The sequence below is a fragment of the Phyllobates terribilis genome, unplaced genomic scaffold (genome assembly GCF_046119375.1).
Source record: "Phyllobates terribilis strain yellow unplaced genomic scaffold, ASM4611937v1 Scaffold_1739__1_contigs__length_219557, whole genome shotgun sequence".
Classification (NCBI taxonomy): domain Eukaryota; kingdom Metazoa; phylum Chordata; class Amphibia; order Anura; family Dendrobatidae; genus Phyllobates; species Phyllobates terribilis.
The window spans coordinates 195,398-210,852 of record NW_027364499.1 but is presented as its reverse complement, the minus strand read 5'-3'; the positions used below and the strand labels follow the sequence as shown (position 1 = coordinate 210,852).

The window sequence follows — 15,455 nt, the reverse complement described above, 5'->3', positions numbered from 1 at the left end:
TCCCCAGATATCAGTTATATTATACAGCAGTGACATCGCCGCTCTCCAGATATCAGTTATATTATACAGCAGTGACATCGCCGCTCTCCAGATATCAGTTATATTATACAGCAGTGACATCGCCGCTCTCCAGATATCAGTTATATTATACAGCAGTGACATCGCCGCTCTCCAGATATCAGTTATATTATACAGCAGTGACATCACCGCTCTCCAGATATCAGTTATATTATACAGAGGTGACATCACCGCTCTCCAGATATCAGTTATATTATACAGCAGTGACATCACCGCTCTCCAGATATCAGTTATATTATACAGCAGCGACATCACCGCTCTCCAGATATCAGTTATATTATACAGCGGCGACATCACCGCTCTCCAGATATCAGTTATATTATACAGCGGTGACATCACCGCTCTCCAGATATCAGTTATATTATACAGAGGTGACATCACCGCTCTCCAGATATCAGTTATATTATACAGCAGTGACATCGCCGCTCTCCAGATATCAGTTATATTATACAGCAGTGACATCACCGCTCTCCAGATATCAGTTATATTATACAGCAGTGACATCACCGCTCTCCAGATATCAGTTATATTATACAGCAGTGACATCACCGCTCTCCAGATATCAGTTATATTATACAGCAGTGACATCACCGCTCTCCAGATATCAGTTATATTATACAGCAGTGACATCACCGCTCTCCAGATATCAGTTATATTATACAGCAGTGACGTCACCGCTCTCCAGATATCAGGTATATTATACAGCAGTGACATCACCGCTCTCCAGATATCAGTTATATTATACAGCAGTGACGTCACCGCTCTCCAGATATCAGGTATATTATACAGCAGTGACATCACCGCTCTCCAGATATCAGGTATATTATACAGCAGTGACATCACCGCTCTCCAGATATCAGGTATATTATACAGCAGTGACGTCACCGCTCTCCAGATATCAGTTATATTATACAGCAGTGACATCACCGCTCTCCAGATATCAGTTATATTATACAGCAGAGACATCACCGCTCTCCAGATATCAGTTATATTATACAGCAGTGACATCACCGCTCTCCAGATGTTATATTATACAGCGGTGACATCATCGCTCTCCAGATATCAGTTATATTATACAGCAGTGACATCACCGCTCTCCAGATATCGGTTATATTATACAGCGGTGACATCATCGCTCTCCAGATATCAGTTATATTATACAGCAGTGACATCACCGCTCTCCAGATATCAGTTATATTATACAGCAGTGACATCACCGCTCCCCAGATATCAGTTATATTATACAGCAGTGACATCACCGCTCTCCAGATATCAGTTATATTATACAGCGGTGACATCACCGCTCTCCAGATATCAGTTATATTATACAGCGGTGACATCACCGCTCTCCAGATATCAGTTATATTATACAGCAGTGACATCACCGCTCTCCAGATATCAGTTATATTATACAGCAGTGACATCACCGCTCTCCAGATATCAGGTATATTATACAGCAGTGACATCACCGCTCTCCAGATATCAGTTATATTATACAGCAGTGACATCACCGCTCTCCAGATATCAGTTATATTATACAGCAGTGACATCACCGCTCTCCAGATATCAGTTATATTATAAAGCAGTGACATCACCGCTCTCCATATATCAGGTATATTATACAGCAGTGACATCACCGCTCTCCAGATATCAGGTATATTATACAGCAGTGACATCACCGCTCTCCAGATATCAGGTATATTATACAGCAGTGACATCACCGCTCTCCAGATATCAGTTATATTATACAGCAGTGACATCACCGCTCTCCAGATATCAGTTATATTATACAGCAGTGACATCACCGCTCTCCAGATATCAGTTATATTATACAGCAGTGACATCACCGCTCCCCAGATATCAGTTATATTATACAGCAGTGACATCACCGCTCTCCAGATATCAGTTATATTATACAGCGGTGACATCACCGCTCTCCAGATATCAGTTATATTATACAGCAGTGACATCACCGCTCTCCAGATATCAGTTATATTATACAGCGGTGACATCACCGCTCTCCAGTTATCAGTTATATTATACAGCAGTGACATCACCGCTCTCCAGTTATCAGTTATATTATACAGCAGTGACATCACCGCTCTCCAGTTATCAGTTATATTATACAGCAGTGACATCACCGCTCCCCAGATATCAGTTATATTATACAGCAGTGACATCACCGCTCTCCAGATATCAGTTATATTATACAGCGGTGACATCACCGCTCTCCAGATATCAGTTATATTATACAGCAGTGACATCACCGCTCTCCAGATATCAGTTATATTATACAGCAGTGACATCACCGCTCTCCAGTTATCAGTTATATTATACAGCAGTGACATCACCGCTCTCCAGTTATCAGTTATATTATACAGCAGTGACATCACCGCTCTCCAGATATCAGTTATATTATACAGCAGTGACATCACCGCTCTCCAGATATCAGTTATATTATACAGCAGTGACATCACCGCTCTCCAGATATCAGTTATATTATACAGCAGTGACATCACCGCTCTCCAGATATCAGGTATATTATACAGCAGTGACATCACCGCTCTCCAGATATCAGTTATATTATACAGCAGTGACATCACCGCTCTCCAGATATCAGTTATATTATACAGCAGTGACATCACCGCTCTCCAGATATCAGTTATATTATACAGCAGTGACATCACCGCTCCCCAGATATCAGTTATATTATACAGCGGTGACATCACCGCTCTCCAGATATCGGTTATATTATACAGCGGTGACATCATCGCTCTCCAGATATCAGTTATATTATACAGCAGTGACATCACCGCTCTCCAGATATCGGTTATATTATACAGCGGTGACATCATCGCTCTCCAGATATCAGTTATATTATACAGCAGTGACATCACCGCTCTCCAGATATCAGGAATGTTACAATCGGTCTCTGCCTGCAGATGTTTCTCGGGGGTGTTCGGGGCCGTTAGGGTCCCGGTGGTAGAGGGGTCTCCTGCAGTCTCTCTGCTCGGTGGAGTCTATGGAGGGATTGCTGTCAGCTCCAGGAGTCGGTGTAGTATCCGCTTCTGTCCATACCGCACGTGGAGGGCGTATTGCTCCCTGCGGCTGAGCTCCCTGCGCGCAGCCTCGTCGTCCAGTATAGCCTGGTCGCTGCGCAGGTCGGTGGCGTACACCTTCAGAGCGAGTTCTGCGGTTCTATGGAGGAGACGGCGCCAGGATGGGGGCAGTCGTGAGAGCTCCTGGTTACTTAGCGTCTCCTCACCTTCATCCTCATCATCCTCCCATCCGTCATTTTCCTTGTAGTCCGCAAACTCCTCCGGAGACATGCACAGCAGCTGAGGAGAGGACAGAGGCAGCCTGGTTTAGGTGGGGCGTGGGCTCATCAGCTCCGGATGGATAGGTAGTGGGGTATTAGACCACCTGTCTGTGAGGCGGGGATATACTGGCTCACCTTCAGACATGTCCTCAGCTCATCCTCTGTCAATGCTCCATCACAGCCGAACACAAAAGCTCCTTCCTCCCCGACCACGTCCATGTGACGGAGGAAGGTCCAGCGCTCTCGGACGCGCGCCCGCTGCTCCTCCGACTCTGCCCCTAGAAGTAGAGAGTCCATGAGACATCCAGCATAGTAGAGGAGCCCTGCCCGCAGCACTTACCCAGCAGAGCGGCCTCCTGTAGGGTCGGCATGGGGATGTCGGCCGTCTCGTTGATGTTGTTGGGGTGCGGCTCTGAGAACCCGTACATGTGCAGCAGCTGCCAGTTTCCCATCTCTCCATAAGTGTTAAAGATTTCCTGTCCTGCCATCACCGGCCGCGTGGTCACCATGCGCAAACACTCCTGTCACAAGAACGCAGCTCTCACAATGCCCCAAAGTGCCCCAACCGAGATCACGGCCACAAAAAACCCACCGGTGTAAACTCCAAGTGAGCGTTGTGGTGCGCGACGTGATTCAATAAATCAGCAACTGGAACCATCATTGGTGGGAGGGCGTCCTTCTCGCTGTCCTCATCCTCCAGCGGCTCCTGGAAACTGGTGTAAAAGCCAAAAAGATGATCTGCAAACATCAGAGCGAGTCCTCTGCACAGCCGGCATGTCCGGGCCTCACAGGGCGGAGGGTGGGGAGAGGGGCAGCTACAGCCACTCACTCCTCCAAATAGCAGCTTACAAGGAAAGCGGCGTCTGTCCCCCATATCAGACGTTCTACACTCCGCTACCCTCGGCCCCTCTCCCCTGCGTCGGCCCCTCTCCCCGCTGAAGGTCCATGATAAGCGGCGCCCTCTCACCTGTACGCCATGACAAATGCCACCAGCCTCTTGTACAGATCCAGGGAGTGCTTCTGAGGACAGAACATATTGGGGTGTCTCCTGATGAAGGGCAGCACAATGGTGGTGTACTCCTGCTCGATGTTCTCCAGATCTTTCCTCACAGCCTCGGGCACACCGGTGCCTTTCAGCAGCCGCAGCCTCTCGTTCTCTGACCTGCAAGGAGATGAGGGACCAGAATCTTTCATTGCCAAGAAACAGATTGTCGTCTGCTGCCCAATCTCTACCAAAAATGTCCTCACCAGAACATGGGCAGGTCAGGGGTACTCAGCTGCGGCCAAAGTCCAAAGTACGGGGCCCAAAGAGAAGACTCGTCTGTGGCCTCATACATGAGCGAGATAAGAAGAGAAACCCAACCAGATTTGCTGTCCAGGTTCTCCTGTCCTGTGGACGAAGACGATGAAAACCAGTCAAAACAGCCTTATGGCCGGGGACCCCGCCAATCATCCCCCCAACAGCCGGGGACCCCGCCGATCATCCCCCCAACAGCCGGGGACCCCGCCAATCATCCCCCCAACAGCCGGGGACCCCGCCAATCATCCCCCCAACAGCCGGGGACCCCGCCAATCATCCCCCCAACAGCCGGGGACCCCGCCAATCATCCCCCCAACAGCCGGGGACCCCGCCAATCATCCCCCCAACAGCCGGGGACCCCGCCAATCATCCCCCCAACAGCCGGGGACCCCGCCAATCATCCCCCCAACAGCCGGGGACACCACTAATATAACCAGGACCCCGCTGATACACTGGGGGATCTGTGGTCACCTTTCTCCAGTAGATCCTTGATCTGGGTCGTGTGCTGGGACAGGAGAGCAGAGCGGGGAATCGAGCAGATCACTTCCCCTGCAGGGAGATCCTCATGTGTCAGCACCCCATACTGCCAGACCGAGTCTTCTGCGCTAATGTACACCTGAAGAACAGACAGACAGCGGCCATAATGGTGTCCCCCACTCTCCCCTGCAGTAGGAGGCAGCGTGACACCCAGTATGTCAGGACCCCAAACAATACTCCACCTTTGGGTTCAGTTGAATGGAAACTTTTTGGCACCAGCCGAGAAAATGTAGGAGTGCAGCCTTCTCCTCATCCTCCCCTACCTGAAAACAAGGAAAAACCAAACTGGTAGAACCAGTGCAGTACTGGTGATGTCATAGAGTGCACCCAGTGATGTCATGACACGGGGCGCCCTGTGACGTCCTATAGTGCACCCGGTGATGTCATGACACGGGGCGCCCTGTGACGTCCTATAGTGCACCCGGTGATGTCATGACAAGGGGCGCCCTGTGACGTCCTATAGTGCACCCGGTGATGTCATGACAAGGGGCGCCCTGTGACGTCCTATAGTGCACCCGGTGATGTCATGACAAGGGGCGCCCTGTGACGTCCTATAGTGCACCCGGTGATGTCATGACACGGGGCGCCCTGTGACGTCCTATAGTGCACCCGGTGATGTCATGACACGGGGCGCCCTGTGACGTCCTATAGTGCACCCGGTGATGTCATGACACGGGGCGCCCTGTGACGTCCTATAGTGCACCCGGTGATGTCATGACACGGGGCGCCCTGTGACGTCCTATAGTGCACCCGGTGATGTCATGACACGGGGCGCCCTGTGACGTCCTATAGTGCACCCGGTGATGTCATGACACGGGGCGCCCTGTGACGTCCTATAGTGCACCCGGTGATGTCATGACACGGGGCGCCCTGTGACGTCCTATAGTGCACCCGGTGATGTCATGACACGGGGCGCCCTGTGACGTCCTATAGTGCACCCGGTGCTGTCATGACACGGGGCGCCCTGTGACGTCCTATAGTGCACCCGGTGATGTCATACACTGAACAATGACGTTGTCCGAAGACGCTGCGGCCACAGGAGCGGGTTTAGGCCTGTAGTAGTGCGGCCTGTGGAGCTATGTGGAATAGCGGCTCCTGCACACTGGAGAAACAGCGGCAGCGTCTCCGGACTCGTCTCCATCGGTCAGTGATCGCACAGGAGCTGCCGCAGCGCCTCCGGGTGATTGTGGTGGCCTCGGTGCCTGGAGACGGTGTGTCCGCACACAGCAGTGACGTCCGCCCTCCCCGGTGCAGTCAGTCACCCCGCGGCTCCGGCACCTTCCGTCTCTTGCTCTCCGCGCTCATGCTGCCTCCTCTGCGGCTTCACTCAGCGCGTGTTTCCGGGTGAGGTGGTCACGTGTCATACTGCCGGCGCGAGCTGGGCTTGGAACAGTCACGTGGGTTACATAAACTCCGCCCTTCGTAGATGATCGGTTCCCGGCTGAGAGGCGGAGCTCCGGCTGCTGTCACCGCGGAATTAGAGAACGGGACTGGAGCAGCCCGGCCGCCAGGGACGCTATAGAGCAGCTCGGAGGTGACCGGAGATCAGCGCGGGGCACCAGTTACCAGGGAGATAACGGCGCCGGGGGAGGAGCTGCGTGTGAGGGGAGGAGCATGGGCAGTGGGAGGAGCTGCGTGAGGGGAGGAGCATGGCCAGGAGGAGGGGCTGTGTGAAGGGAGGAGCATGGGCAGTGGGCAGTGGGCAGTGGGCAGTGGGGGAGCTGGGAGGGGAGTAGCATGGCCAGGAGGAGGGGCTGTGTGAGGGGAGTGGGGGGTGGGTGTGGGGGGAGGAGCATGGCCAGGAGGAGGGGCTGTGTGAGGGGAGGAGGAGGGGCTGTGTGAGGGGAGGAGCATGGCCAGGAGGAGGGGCTGTGTGAGGGGAGGAGCATGGCCAGGAGGAGGGTCTGTGTGAGGGGAGGAGGAGGGGCTGTGTGAGGGGAGGAGCATGGGCAGTGGGGGAGCTGTGAGGGGAGGAGCATGGCCAGGAGGAGGGGCTGTGTGAGGGGAGGAGCATGGCCAGGAGGAGGGGCTGTGTGAGGGGAGGAGCATGGCCAGGAGGAGGGGCTGTGTGAGGGGAGGAGGAGGGGCTGTGTGAGGGGAGGAGCATGGGCAGTAGGAGGAGCTGTGTGAGGGGAGGAGCATGGCCAGGAGGAGGGGCTGTGTGAGGGGAGGAGCATGGGCAGTGGGGGAGCTGTGAGGGGAGGAGCATGGCCAGGAGGAGGGGCTGTGTGAGGGGAGGAGGAGGGGCTGTGTGAGGGGAGGAGCATGGCCAGGAGGAGGGTCTGTGTGAGGGGAGGAGGAGGGGCTGTGTGAGGGGAGGAGCATGGGCAGTGGGGGAGCTGTGAGGGGAGGAGCATGGCCAGGAGGAGGGGCTGTGTGAGGGGAGGAGGAGGGGCTGTGTGAGGGGAGGAGCATGGCCAGGAGGAGGGGCTGTGTGAGGGGAGGAGGAGGGGCTGTGTGAGGGGAGGAACATGGGCAGTGGGGGGAGCTGTGAGGGGAGGAGCATGGGCAGTGGAGGGAGCTGTGTGAGGGGAGGAGCATGGGCAGTAGGAGGAGCTGCGTGAGGGGAGGAGCATGGCCAGGAGGAGGGGCTGTGTGAGGGGAGGAGCATGGGCAGTGGGGGGAGCTGTGAGAGGGGAGGAGCATGGGCAGTGGGGGGAGCTGTGAGAGGGGAGGAGTATGGGCAGTGGGGGGAGCTGTGAGGGGAGGAGCATAGGCAGTAGGAGGAGCTGTGTGAGGGGAGGAGCATGGACAGTGGGGGGAGCTGTGAGATGGGAGGAGTATGGGCAGTGGGGGGAGCTGTGTGAGGGGAGGAGCATAGGCAGTAGGAGGAGCTGTGTGAGGGGAGGAGCATGGGCAGTGGGGGGAGCTGTGAGAGGGGAGGAGTATGGGCAGTGGGGGGAGCTGTGAGGAGAGGAGCATAGGCAGTGGGGGGAGCTGTGAGAGGGGAGGGGTATGGGCAGTGGGAGGAGCTGTGTGAGGGGAGGAGCATGGACAGTGGGGGGAGCTGTGAGAGGGGAGGAGTATGGGCAGTGGGGGGAGCTGTGTGAGGGGAGGAGCATAGGCAGTAGGAGGAGCTGTGTGAGGGGAGGAGCATGGGCAGTGGGGGGAGCTGTGAGCGGGGAGGAGCATGGGCAGTGGGGGGAGCTGTGAGAGGGGAGGAGCATGGGGAGTGGGGGAGCTGTGAGAGGGGAGGAGCATGGGCAGTGGGGGGAGCTGTGAGAGGGGAGGAGCATGGGCAGTGGGGGGAGCTGTGAGAGGGGAGGAGCATGGGCAGTGGGAGGAGCTGTGTGAGGGAGGGGCAGGGGAGGAGCTATGTAAGGGCGGGGCAGAAGAGGAGCATAGGCTTTGGGTGGAGCTATGTGAGGAGAGGGAATGCCAAGAGTGTGCAAAGCCGTCATCAAAGCAAAAGGGGGCTACTGTGAAGACCCTAGAATATAAGACATATTTTCAGTTGTTTCACACTTTTTTGTTAAGTATATAATTCCACATGTGGTAATTCATAGTTTTGATGCCTTCAGTGTGAATGTACAATTTCCATAGTCAAGAAAATACAGAAAAATCTTTAAATGAGAAGGTGTGTCCAAACTTTTGGTCTGTACTGTATATGTCTACATTGTGGATATTAGATGGTACCATTTTTCTCCTTTGCTGGTCACCTTTGGTCATCTATGAATGTGGGGTGGGCGGTACGCATGTCCCCAGTGCCTGCTGCTGTGTCCTCGCCGGCCGTATCTATATGTGCTCGGGGATGCATGGTCACGTGACTCCCATGTGATCGCGACATCACGGATCACATGATGCAGTTGCCGTGCATGCGGCGGTGGGTCGCTGACGGCCATGCGTTCATTGGCTTGAAGTTTACACACCTCTTTTTTTCATTGGTTGATGGGGCCTTTTAAACCCTTCCCACGTCCCTGTACGCCACCCCTTGACGAAGGCAGCCGTGCCGAAACGCGCGTCGGGGCGAGCACTAGTGAGGAGCAGATCTTTAACCACTGTGGTTGTAAGTATGTTTTTCTGATGCATGTCATACTGTGGCCGCTTGGAATCCTCTCTATTTATGTGAGTGTTCCAGTTCATAGTTGAGGGGTCATGGTAATATCTACTTGCTGCTCTGGGCACATGCTTTTATATCAGAATCCTTACCGGGCTGGAGTCCTCATTGATCATGCCTTTTATTGACCTTTCCATGACTTACCTCTGAGTTTGTGATTCTCATTACCGATTTATTTTCACTAATAAAATTTTGTAATTTCATGATTCAGGACGTTTTTCAAAGTCTTTTTGCTCTCTTTCTTTTCCATGTAATTAACTTTGCTTCGTTAGTCCTCACCCCATTGGTCTATATGTCCTTTACTGGGGTATTACCAATCAGGTTTAGATATATCTTCTACCCTACTTTTCCATTTTTTGGGCTATACGTTGCTGTGTGCAGGGACCCCGTTCACTGAACGGCCAATCCAAGCGCTCTCCTTCAGCTAAACTGAATCGTCTCTGCGATCGGTGTGGTAAGTTCTTCTGTTTATCCCTTTTATTTTCTGTACTGTATATGCTATATTGTTTTGTCCCCTTTGTAAAATCTTTTTGCATATTTTTTTATAAACACTGCCTTCCTTTGGATTAAATATAAAATGTAATAGTTCTGTTCCTTTTGTTCTGTAACCGCGCCTCGAAGCCATATACGCTACCAGAACCAGGCGTCCTGTCCGCCTGTATAACGACTGGTGGTGGCAGCGAGTAGTCTGGGGCTATCGTGGAATCTGCAGTAACTGTACGAGGTGCTCGTGGTTATTGCTAACCTGAACCGTTTGTTTGCTAAACCCTGAGTGCACGGGTCCCCGCTACCACACGGACTGTGCTTCCTCTTACCACTTTGTTTTATTTTTCCTGTTTTGCCCAAAGGGCCGTATTTACTTTGAAGAACTCTATGCTGGTTTATGCCACATTCTAATAAACCAACAAGAAATTAAGAGGCCGCGTACCTGAGTCTACCTCTGTGTGCAGTCGAGTGAGCCGCTCTACCACAGGGGGTATATATATTCTATTAGTTGGAATCTGGAGGTGTAAATACCATACGCTGTTAGTTTACCGATAACCGGCCTATTGGTGCAAGCCGCCTGCAGCCTCCTCTGTTGATCATTGGCCAATCATGTAATTTTCTGGACGAAAAGGGGGCAGCAGAGAGCTGTTCGCTCCAAAGATCACAGCGGGTGGTTCTGCGTGACTCCCGGCCTGTGATATTATTGCCAATATATAATACACAGCTCAAAAAAATAAAGGGAAGACTTAAACAAAAGAATATAACTCCAAGTAAATGAAACTTCTGTGAAATCAAACTGTCCACTTAGGAAGCAACACTGATTGACAATCAATTTCACATGCTGCTGTGCAAATGGAATAGACAATAGATGGAAATTATTGGCAATTATCAAGACACCCTCAATAAAGGAGTGGTTCTGCAGGTGGGGACCACAGACCACATCTCAGTGCCAATGCTTTCTGTCTGATGTTTTGGTCACTTTTGAATGTTGGTTGTGCTTTCACACTCGTGGTAGTATGAGACGGACTCTACAACCCACAGAAGTTGCTCAGGTAGTGCAGCTCATCCAGGATGGCACATCAATGCGAGCTGTGGCAAGAAGGTTTGCTGTGTCTGTCAGCGTAGTGTCCAGAGGCTGGAGGTGCTACCAGGAAACAGGCCAGTACACCAGGAGATGAGGAGGGGGCCGTAGGATGGCAACAACCCAGCAGCAGGACCGCTACCTCCGCCTTTGTGCAGGGAGGAACAGGAGGAGCATTGCCAGAGCCCTGCAAAATGACCTCCAGCAGGCCACAAATGTGCATGTGTCTGCCCAAACGGTTAGAAACCGACTCCATGCGGGTGATATGAGGGCCCGACGTCCACATATGGGGGTTGTTCTCTAAGCCCAACACCGTGCAGGACGCTTGGCATTTGCCACAGAACACCAGGATTGGCAAAGTGGCCACTGGCGCCCTGTGCTCTTCACAGATGAAAGCAGGTTCACACTGAGCACATGTGACAGACGTGACAGAGTCTGGAGACGCCGTGGAGAGCGATCTGCTGCCTGCAACATCCTTCAGCATGACCGGTTTGGCAGTGGGTCAGTAATGGTGTGGGGTGGCATTTCTCTGGAGGGCCGCACAGCCCTCCATGTGCTCGCCAGAGGTAGCCTGACTGCCATTAGGCACCGAGGTGAGATCCTCAGACCCCTTGTGAGACCATATGCTGGTGCGGTTGGCCCTGGGTTCCTCCTAATGCAGGACAATGCCAGACCTCATGTGGCTGGAGTGTGTCAGCAGTTCCTGCAAGATGAAGGCATTGAAGCTATGGCCTGGCCACCCATTCCCCAGACCCGAATCCGATTGAGCACATCTGGGACATCATGTCTCGCTCCATCCACCAACGTCACGTTGCACCACAGACTGTCCAGGAGTTGGCGGATGCTTTAGTCCAGGTCTGGGAGGAGATCCCACAAGAGACCATCCGCAACCTCATCAGGAGCATCCCAGGCGTTGTAGGGAGGTCATACAGGCACGTGGAGGCCACACACAATACTCGGCCTCATCAGGAGCATGCCCAGGAGTTGTAAGGAGGTCATACAGGCACGTGGAGGCCACACACAATACTGAGCCTCATCAGGAGCATGCCCAGGCGTTGTAGGGAGGTCATACAGGCACGTGGAGGCCACACACAATACTCAGCCTCATCAGGAGCATGCCCAGGCGTTGTAGGGAGGTCATACAGGCACGTGGAGGCCACACACAATACTCAGCCTCATCAGGAGCATGCCCAGGCGTTGTAGGGAGGTCATACAGGCACGTGGAGGCCACACACAATACTCAGCCTCATCAGGAGCATGCCCAGGCGTTGGAGGGAGGTCATACAGGCACGTGGAGGCCACACACAATACTCAGCCTCATCAGGAGCATGCCCAGGCGTTGTAGGGAGGTCATACAGGCACGTGGAGGCCACACACAATACTCAGCCTCATCAGTAGCATGCCCAGGCATTGTAAGGAGGTCATACAGGCACGTGGAGGCCACACACAATACTCAGCCTCATCAGGAGCATGCCCAGGCGTTGTAGGGAGGTCATACAGGCACGTGGAGGCCACACACAATACTCAGCCTCATCAGGAGCATGCCCAGGCGTTGTAGGGAGGTCATACAGGCACGTGGAGCCAAACACACAATACTCAGCCTCATCAGGAGCATGCCCAGGCGTTGTAGGGAGGCCACACACAATACTCAGCCTCATCAGGAGCATGCCCAGGCGTTGTACGGAGGTCATACAGGCACGTGGAGGCCACACACAATACTGAGCCTCATCAGGAGCATGCCCAGGTGTTGTAGGGGGGTCATACAGGCACGTGGAGGCCACACACTATACTCAGCCTCATCAGGAGCATGCCCAGGCGTTGTAGGGAGGTCATACAGGTACGTGGGGGCCACACACAATACTGAGCCTCATCAGGAGTGTAGCGCTGGCGTCCCTGCCCTCTGCTAGGCAGGGACGCTGCTCCCCTCACCGCTCTGCTGTCAGCGCGCGCTCCGTCCCGGCGTCCTCTCCCCGCTCTGCTGTCAGCGCGCGCTCCGTCCCGGCGTCCTCCTCCTGCTCTGCTGTCAGCGCGCGCTCCGTCCCGGCGTCCTCCTCCTGCTCTGCTCTCAGCGCGCGCTCCTTCCCGGCCCCTGTGCTTAGGGCGCGCGCGCGCTTCCCTCCTCTTAAAGGGGCCGCGCGCGCCGCCCTAAAGAGTCCCCGGCCAATGGCCGGAGGACTTCATCATATATAAGGCACCTCCTCCAAAATGGAGGTGCCCGAGCAATGTTGTTTGCACCTGTGTCTCACCTGTGCTTCAGCCCTCAGGTCCCGTTGCCAGTTACCTGCCAGTTTCCTGCTAGTTACCTGCCAGTTACCTGCCTGTTTCCTGCCTGAATACTTGTTACCTGTCTGCCAGTCTGAGGTCCGACGGTCTGCCTTACTACTCCTGTCAGTCTGTCTAAAGGACCAGCCTGCCCGCTCACCTGGGAGCGCATATCAGCTACCTGCCTGCTTGCCTGAGGTCCGACGGTCTGCCTTACTACTCCGGTCAGTCTGTCTATGGACCAGCTTGCCCGCTCACCTGGGAGCGCTTCTCCGTTATCTGCCTGCTTGCCAGCCCGGAGGCTCCGTTGTCACGTGCTGTGACCACCAGCTATCTCAGAGACTCTTGCCCGCTCACCTGGGAGCGCATCTCCGTTACCTGCCTGCTTGCCAGCCCGGAGGTCCCGTTGTCACGTGCGGTGACCACCAGCTATTCCAGAGACTCTTGCCCGCTCACCTGGGAGCGCTTCTCCGTTACCTACCTGCCTGCCAGCCCGGAGGTTCCGCCGTCACGTGCCGTGACCACCTGCTATTCCAGAGACTCTCGCTTGCTCACCTGGGAGCACACATCTACCATCTGCCTGCTAGCCTACCCGGAGGCTCTGCCATCACAGGTCGTACCTACCCCTTACCCAGAGACTGCCCTGATCACTTGCCGTAACTCCCTGTCCGTTCACCCAGAGACTGCCACCCGCTCCCTTACAAGGGCCGCCCCCTTGTATAGTAGCTCAGAGGTTCCGTCTCCCAGACCCGTTACAGTTTGCTCGGGCCATGGAACCCGGTGGCACCCAAGCTCCCTCGCTCTCGGACCTCTGTCTTGAACTGTCCCGTCAGAAGTCCCAACAGGAGGCCATCCTGGGTCATCTGCGGAATGTTAATACTCGCCTGAACACCCTGTCTGATCCTGCAACTACGGCCAGTACCATGGTATCCTTTTCCGGACCCCGGCTCTCTGCACCTCCTCGCTTCGGAGGCGACTCCGTCCTGGCTCGGGGCTTCATAAATCAGTGCACCCTGCATTTTGAACTATTGTCCCACCAGTTTAACTCCGACCGAGCCAAAATTGCATTCATCATGTCCCATCTCACCGGGGAGGCTCTGGCCTGGCTAAATCCTCTATGGGAGAGAGGAGACCCCCTGGTGTCCGACTTGCCTGCCTTTCTCACGGCTTTCCGGAAAGCCTTCGACGAACCCGGACGGAGGACCTCATCCGCATCATCTCTGCTACGCCTCCGTCAGGGAAGCCTCACCGTGGGTCAATATGCCATACGGTTCCGTACCCTTGCCTCGGAGCTGGCCTGGGATAACGAAGCTCTGGTATCCGTCTTCTGGGAGGGTCTGTCCGGCCGTATTAAAGATGAACTTGCTGGTCGGGACATTCCTACCACTCTCGATGACCTAATAACTCTTGCCACCCGGATTGACCTACGGTTCCAGGAACGTGCCAAAGAGGTCACCCGTGAAAAGGGGCTTCCACGTCTGGTTCCTACTTTTCTGAAACCCGTCACTCCTTCCGTTTCTCCCCAGGTACACTCTCCTGAGCCTATGCAGGTCGACCAGACCAAGATGGTCAAATCCCGTCAGGACTTTCGCCGTGCCGAGGGGAGCTGCTTCTACTGTGGCAGTAAGGAGCATCGGATCCGTGCCTGCCCGGAGAGGTCGGGAGAACGCCTGTGTCTAGGTTCGCTCAGAGGACTTGATCTAGACAAAAATAAATCCTCTCCATCCCTGCTGCTGTCTGTCTCAATCATCTGCGGGGAGAATCGTTATTCCGAACTAGCCCAACTTGACTCTGGAGCAGCCGGAAATCTTATTTCACTGTCCCTGGTGGAGAAATACCGCATCCCCACCAAACCTCTGGCTGTACCCTTGTCTGTTGTTGCCGTGGATGGGGGCCTCTTATCTCGCCCCATCCAATTCATCACCGAATCCATTACTCTGCAAGTGGGTATGCTGCATTCAGAGAGTATCTCCCTTCACGTTCTGCCTGGACTCTCTCACGCCCTCTTGCTAGGTCTGCCTTGGCTCCAGAGACATGCACCCGTGCTTGACTGGCAAACCGGAGAAGTCCTTCGCTGGGGACAAGACTGTCATAAAACCTGTCTGGTTCCCGTCCATTCCGTCCGTCCCTCTCCTATCCCAGCTAATCTACCTGGACTTCCGATTCCTTATTGGTCTTGTGCTGATGTCTTTGATATGGCGGAGGCAGAGACATTACCACCTCATAGACCATGTGACTGCCCCATCGATCCCGCCAGAGTAATGCAGGTGGCCCCCGTGAGTCTAAATTGTCTCCCTCCTGGTAAGACGTTCGTATCGGTTCCTGATCGGGAGAG

At 54.2% G+C, this 15,455-nt stretch overlaps 1 protein-coding gene across 1 annotated transcript; it reads right to left on the bottom strand.

Annotated features, from left to right (window-relative positions):
• Positions 1 to 2,369: 2,369 nt before the first annotated feature.
• On the bottom strand, positions 2,370 to 6,801 carry SETD6 (SET domain containing 6, protein lysine methyltransferase). Its single transcript, XM_073669042.1, has 9 exons — positions 6,513 to 6,801; positions 5,417 to 5,497; positions 5,169 to 5,313; positions 4,646 to 4,787; positions 4,365 to 4,559; positions 3,990 to 4,110; positions 3,738 to 3,918; positions 3,533 to 3,675; positions 2,370 to 3,416 (listed from the first exon to the last, which is right to left on the bottom strand). The coding sequence occupies exons 1-9, from the start codon at positions 6,537 to 6,539 to the stop codon at positions 3,099 to 3,101; spliced, it is 1,353 nt and encodes a 450-aa protein (XP_073525143.1). The 5' UTR covers positions 6,540 to 6,801; the 3' UTR covers positions 2,370 to 3,098.
• Positions 6,802 to 15,455: the final 8,654 nt, after the last annotated feature.

Excerpts from the sequence above, each read along its gene's own strand:
- SETD6 (XM_073669042.1), bottom strand. The coding sequence starts at position 6,539 with ATGAGCGCGGAGAGCAAGAGACGGAAG. Across the intron at positions 5,314-5,416 it reads CCATTCAACTGAACCCAAAG|GTGTACATTAGCGCAGAAGA; the intron begins GTGGAGTATTGT and ends TCTGTTCTTCAG. Across the intron at positions 3,919-3,989 it reads CTCACTTGGAGTTTACACCG|GAGTGTTTGCGCATGGTGAC; the intron begins GTGGGTTTTTTG and ends TTCTTGTGACAG.